This window comes from Melanaphis sacchari, unplaced genomic scaffold (genome assembly GCF_002803265.2).
Source record: "Melanaphis sacchari strain LSU unplaced genomic scaffold, SCAv2.0 Contig25_pilon_pilon, whole genome shotgun sequence".
NCBI classification, from domain to species: domain Eukaryota; kingdom Metazoa; phylum Arthropoda; class Insecta; order Hemiptera; family Aphididae; genus Melanaphis; species Melanaphis sacchari.
In genome coordinates this window covers 1,808,923-1,815,194 of record NW_020271133.1, presented here as the reverse complement: position 1 = coordinate 1,815,194, position 6,272 = coordinate 1,808,923, and the positions used below count along the sequence as shown (strand labels likewise).

The window sequence follows — 6,272 nt, the reverse complement described above, 5'->3', positions numbered from 1 at the left end:
TGACGGCGAGACAATAATAGTATAAACAAACAATAAAATAATTATAAAACTAAGGTTAATTAGATAACTAATTATTTTATAATGTATATTACTGTGGTCATGCATCTTGAAAAAAATTATTTAATTTGACTCGTTTTTTTGAACGAAGTATAAAATAATATTCATTGAATGGTATTAAAAGATAATTAAAATAAAATTAAAAATAATATCAATTGACATCATTATTTTAAATAATGGTATAAAGTATAAACCAAAAAGTTTTTATATAAAACTAAGAAATGTTAAAAAAAAAAAAAATCAGAAAAGTTTCAATATTTTGTAGTAGTTATAATAGTCAATTATAGAAGCTGTTCTCAGTTGGTTGAAGCTGTAGTAGGTGGTGGTGTAGTAGATAAATTAGTTTTTGAATTTCCTTGCTGTTGATTAGGTTCTGGAGGTGGCGCAACAATGGGTATAGCCAGATTGACCCGTCTTGGGGGAGGTTGTTGTTGAGGCTGTTGCTGTGGTTGATAGTAAGTAGTCATGAAAGTTTCCTAAAATAACAATAATAACTCAATACATGATAGTTTTTTTTTTTTTTTGAAATTATACAAATTTTTTTATAAATTAAATAAGATTTAATATTAAAAATAGTGCTTATAACATATTTTAAATTAAAGTCAATGATAAACTTACTGGTTGTTGCAAAGATTGTGTTCCAGATGGTGGCGAAGTTACACCTGTAGCACCTGTTGGTACTGGTTGGTAAACAGCTGCTTGTGCTGCAAGCATCTGAAGAGCAGCTGCAGCAGCTGCTGCTGCTGCTGCTGCATTCTGATCATCAGCACTACCAGCTGTTGGACCCGGTGCAACTCCAGTTGCATATTGAGGTGTAGCATACATTTGATGATGGTACATGGATGGATCAGCTGCAGCCATGACCATCATACCAGTATTGTGATCAAGCACCATGCCGTGATGAGTATGTATTTGCTGCAAGGGTTGGTGGTACTGCTGTATTTGCATTGGTGGTGGTTGTTGATGAATTTGGATTGGTTGTTGCTGTTGTAATTGTTGAGGCGTAGGTTGCATTTGTTGTTGAGGTTGAATTTGTTGGTCTTGCATCACTATTCCATTTTGTTGCTGAGAAGCTGGAGGCTGTGACTGTGGTGTTTTAGATATTCCTCCAAAATTTAGTACTGGGTCAGGAAGCTCTCTGCGGCTTTGAACTGAGTAGCGTTTGGAGCTGCGTACAACTGGTGTAGGTGGTGCAGGTGACTCAATTTGTTGATTTTCGTTTTCATCTAAAATAGAAATATTTTGAATTATTATTAATTAATAATATATTAGTACAATGCTATAATTTTTAAGAGCTTACTAATATTCTTAAAGTAAATATATTAGTTTAAAAGAAAGTTTGGATTAAGATTAGACTCATGCATAAGTTGTATTTGACACAGATAGTTATAGTTATTGTTAAAAAGAATACTAAATTGCATCAATAATTTAATGGGTGTTATAAATTGTTGAAGAATACCTGAGAAACTTAAAAATGATACCATGCTTTATGTTGGAATACTTACACTGACGATTATTATAGTGTTGATAATGTCCGCTACCATGTTGTGTACGCCCTGTGCCAGCAGTATTAGGCACTACAGAATGATGTTGCTGATCATAGTTGTGTTGATTTGGACTGGATGAAGATGGAGGTATAGAACCCTTAGAAAAATATCTATCACGATTATATTGGTGCGAAGTATGATGTTGATGGAAATTACGGCTTCGAGAAGTTGATGGCGAAGAATGTTGGTGTTGCTGGTGATGTCCTGGGCTACCTTGACCACTATTAAAGTGCTGTTGCTTATAATTTTGATGTTGATGATGATTACTACTATTTTGTTGTGGTTTTCGGTTAAAAAAGTTTGAATTAGGCGTTGTTGAAGAAGAATCTCGATTTACTTGAGCACCTTTTTCTTTAGTAATTGAAGTCTCAGTTGAAGGTCGATTGAAATAGTTTTTATTGTTAGACGTTAAAGATGAAGAAGGCGCGCCGCCATTTTGCTGTTCTTGACGATTGTTTCGATTTGCAGGAGAAGTTGTATTATATTTTGAGGTTACTCGGGATGACGTAGTGTGGTTTCGAGCCTGACCAGTTTCTGCAACTGCAGCAATTGTCTTTTTTTCTTCATTTTGAACAGAAAGTGTTTTTGGTTGTTGTTCACGATTCTGGTTTGAGACTTCTGCAACTGCAGGAGATACAGTTGATGAACTAGGCTCTAATTTCTTTGCATTACCCAAAGCAGGAAATTCAGAGGTATAACCATCCGTTGTAGATTTCTTTAAATTTTTATTTGGACCACCAACACTGCGTCGAGCCATACCACCGCGTCTTACTTTCATAGACTGCTGTCCGCCAGCAGCACCAATGTAAGCTTTTGTGTCCTGCCAATTACGAGTATACTTGGTAGTTGCAGCTCGTCTAAAATAAAAGCAATTTTAATTATCAGTAATGGGTCTAAAAGTATATAAATAGTTTCTAAAATTAATTTACCCATATTTATGGTGACGTCGAGCTCGAGGTGCTTCCGACTCTTCCCTTATATCATATCCATATGAGGCCAGTAACTCATCACGACTTTTACGTGTCTGCTCGTTTTCATCATACATATCATGTGACCACTTATCTAAAGAATCTAAATCACGAGATTTTCTAGAACCTACACTAGGTTTTTTTGTCAATCCAACAGCAGTTACAGAAGTATCAGTGTCTTTTAATGTAGCAGCAACTTTAGATATCGCCAAGACTTTTTTAGTTGACATTGTTTTTCCTTCCTCAACTACTGAAGCAGTGTTTTCAGTTGCATCTACTGGGGTCACTGATTTTGGTTTTTTAATGCCTGTATGTCGTCTTCTAATGCGGCGACGACTAATAATTATAAAAATAAAATAATATAAATTTAATACCATACCAAATAGCATTATATTTTTAGTCACTACTCACTCGGAAACCACTCCATCTTCGTCTCCTGAATCTTCTTCATATCCATTATCTGATTCTGATCCTTCGGAGCTTGTTGTACTATAAGCCATACGGTCATCATGCTCATAAAATCTTCCACGTCTAGGTATGTACTGTGGATCATTAGTATCATCATCCACAGGTACAGGTACTGCAGGTTCAGTAGGTGCTAAAGCCTAAAATGAAATAACAACCAGAAAAAAAAATTATATTTAAAACTGATTAACAAATTATTATAGTATTAGAATAGAAATAATTGAATATGGAATAAAATTTAAGTTCAAGAAATATTTAATCACCATTTAGAAAAAACTAGACGGGTAATAAAAATACTTAATTACATAAAAAAAATAATTATGTAAGATAGTTAATTAAATCTGGAGACAGTGAAGATAAACTTCATCTAAATTAATACTAAGATGTCTTTACCTAACATAGTAAATGTATGTTAACAGTTCATATTAAGCTTTGATAGTTTTAATTTATCATAAACAAAAAATTATCTGTATTTATTCGATATTTCAAGCAAGTTATTAACACTTTTAAATTGCAATATTTTACAAAGGTATTCATGTTTTATTAGAAAATTTAAATAAATAATATATATTAAAAATTTACTAACCCAGAAAATTTTATTATCTTTAAGTTTGATAATAGATAAATTTACTATAGTATTAAAACTAACAAAACGCAACGTAAATTGCCAGTATACATTAGCTAAGATACATACTTTTGACAGACAACAACGTGATGTTTTCTTAAGAAAATTACTTTTTAAATTTTTTTTTTTATATCTTCAGAAAAATCAAAAGGTATTTTAAAGTTTAAAATTTGAGTTCAATAACATAAAATACTTAAATGGAACTTTTAACTCTGAGTACCTAGAGCAATTCATGTAGTGATTTTACAATATTTTTTTTTTTTTATGTGTACATAATAAGTAGTTGATAAAATGTTTTATTTTATAAAATCTTGATGGTAATTTTAGATAGAAAATAAAAATTTATACTTTTGAGAAGTCTAAAGTAAACCTTTTTTTTATAATCGGAAAAAACAAACAAAAAATAATAATGAATATAAATATACATTCATCTAAAAATTAAAATATGACCATTATCTCTCAGAATTATATTTTATATCCAATGATATATCAGTTAAAATTTAATACACTCATAATAGTGAATCACTTGATACCTAATGTACATCAAAGCGATACCAACTTGCCAATATTTTTTTTATACAAATTTAAACCTCATTATTAAAAATTTAATTTAATTAATCAAGAAACCATATTCAAAATTTGTCTTTAGAATTATACATCAGATTAACCATGACAGAGTATTCAATTAATATTGAAAAATTGGCTTTAGAGAAACAATGCCAATCACCAGATTAATTTTTTTTAAATCTAAATTTTAAATATAAGTAACCTAATCATTATAATTATAAAGGTAATTATACGTTAGTATAAATCTATGATGTACCTAATAATTTATGCATTATATAATATGTTTGTAATAAAACAAAATATAAATATTATCATTTTTTTTTCTTTTAGTGGCCCCAGGTTTTTTTATGAAAATGTCGATTGTCCTGCAAACTAAAAAAAGTTGGACCATCCTGGTGTATGTAATGTAAAATTATGTATATTAGATATATCAATTTAATGGTTTTAAATTTAAAGTGTTAATATGTATTCAATTATTGAAAAGAATATTTGATAGATACAGAATTTTGTAAAAATACACAACAAATACTATTAATAGCTGTGCTTAAAATAAATAAACAAAATAACTATAAAATATTAATTTAAATTATTATGCTCACATCTTTGTTTTCTTCATTATTGTCTTCTTCGCCATCACCTCGCTCTTCTTCTTGCTGTGAACAGCTCTCATCATTTGGAATATTTTCCTGTTGAATTACATCTTGAGGTTGTTCTTTTACAACACTATCTTCTTCATCATTAGTAATATACTCAACAGCATCTTCAAATCCACTACCAATTGTTGAATTAATTATTTCATCATACTCTGATTTTGATTTTATAGAGGTATCTAGATTTGTATCAGGGTTTTCATTGACTACAATTTCTTCTTCAATCTTAGATGTTGCAGGTTTCTGTTGCTCGTCCACAACTGTTTCATCTTGATTCTGTTTAATCTTATCTATCTTATTAGTTGATATTTTAGTAGATGCCATAGCTATATTTAACTGATCTTCTTCAACTTTGGGATCGTTACTAATGTCGTTAACGGTTGTAGTTGCAGTTTCACTGACCACCATCTCATGTTCCACATTTTTAGACGTTATAATCGTTTCCTGGTCTGGTTTAATGGGTGGAACAATTTCATTAGATGCTGCTATCAGATTTGACTCGTCAGTAGTAGTAGTAGTAGTGTTGTTGGCGGCAGTATCAGCGACAACAGGGGCAGTGTCTTCTTCTTTCGTGGTTATGGCAGCAATATCCATTATAGAGATGTAACGTTCAGCGGTTAGGGAAGTAATTATTGCACAATAATTATTATAACAATGACCGGTGTGTGAAAAACGAAATAAAAATTACTGAAGGTTTACGACGATATGAGGAGAAGCAGTAACAGTAGAAAACCGATGATTGTGATAAAGAAAAAAAATAGAAAAAAAAACAAAACGCAAAATACGACGCGAAAAATTGTACCAAATTGTTTTGACTGAACGCTTAAAATGGTTGCTATTGATTTACGTTGAAAAACAAGGGCGCGGACGGAAATTCGAACTAGTCTCTACGGCGGCGCGGACGTCAGACCGTGCGCGGCGAGGAAAACACGCAAAAAACGCAGGTTGAAAGATCGGGTGTTGTCGTCATCAACGGATTTAAATGGTGTTTTGTTTCGGGACAGATGATCACGAACGTTGTAAGACGGATGTCATAGCAAATCGCAACAATTTAATGGTTTAACGTTTAACAACGAGCGGACGGGCGCCGGGAACCGAGGTTGAAAGCACCAGTGAATCACCACGCGATAACGATGATATTATCTCGGACCTCTAGCGAACGATGGAATTGCGGCGGCGGCGGCCAATTGCCCGGTCACTGTCATACCGTTGTTGTACTGCATACCGGTTACCGCTGATAACGGTGGTAACCCGTATGGTTACGTTTAAGAAAAATGTTTTAGTTATGCGGCAACTGGTCACCATGATTTTGGAGGTAAACCGTAAACCATGTCAAGTGACTACCGACTGGAGATTAATTAACTCCGGTACTGTTTTATAACCATTTTTTTAG

General features: G+C 32.3%; 1 protein-coding gene across 1 annotated transcript; it reads right to left on the bottom strand.

The window, feature by feature from the left end:
• Positions 1-246: 246 nt before the first annotated feature.
• Positions 247-6,009, bottom strand: LOC112595162 (ataxin-2 homolog). The gene is made up of 6 exons (XM_025340269.1): positions 4,829-6,009; positions 2,984-3,177; positions 2,534-2,908; positions 1,563-2,461; positions 676-1,283; positions 247-533 (listed from the first exon to the last, which is right to left on the bottom strand). The coding sequence occupies exons 1-6, from the start codon at positions 5,471-5,473 to the stop codon at positions 354-356; spliced, it is 2,901 nt and encodes a 966-aa protein (XP_025196054.1). The 5' UTR covers positions 5,474-6,009; the 3' UTR covers positions 247-353.
• Positions 6,010-6,272: the final 263 nt, after the last annotated feature.

Bases quoted from the DNA above. Each gene is read 5' to 3' on its own strand.
- LOC112595162 (XM_025340269.1), bottom strand. From the start codon at position 5,473: ATGGATATTGCTGCCATAACCACGAAAGAAGAAGACACTGCCCCTGTT. The intron at 2,909-2,983 runs GTGAGTAGTGAC...TATAATTATTAG, and splicing joins GAAGATGGAGTGGTTTCCGA to TCGTCGCCGCATTAGAAGAC. The intron at 1,284-1,562 runs GTAAGTATTCCA...TTTCTATTTTAG, and splicing joins ACACTATAATAATCGTCAGT to ATGAAAACGAAAATCAACAA.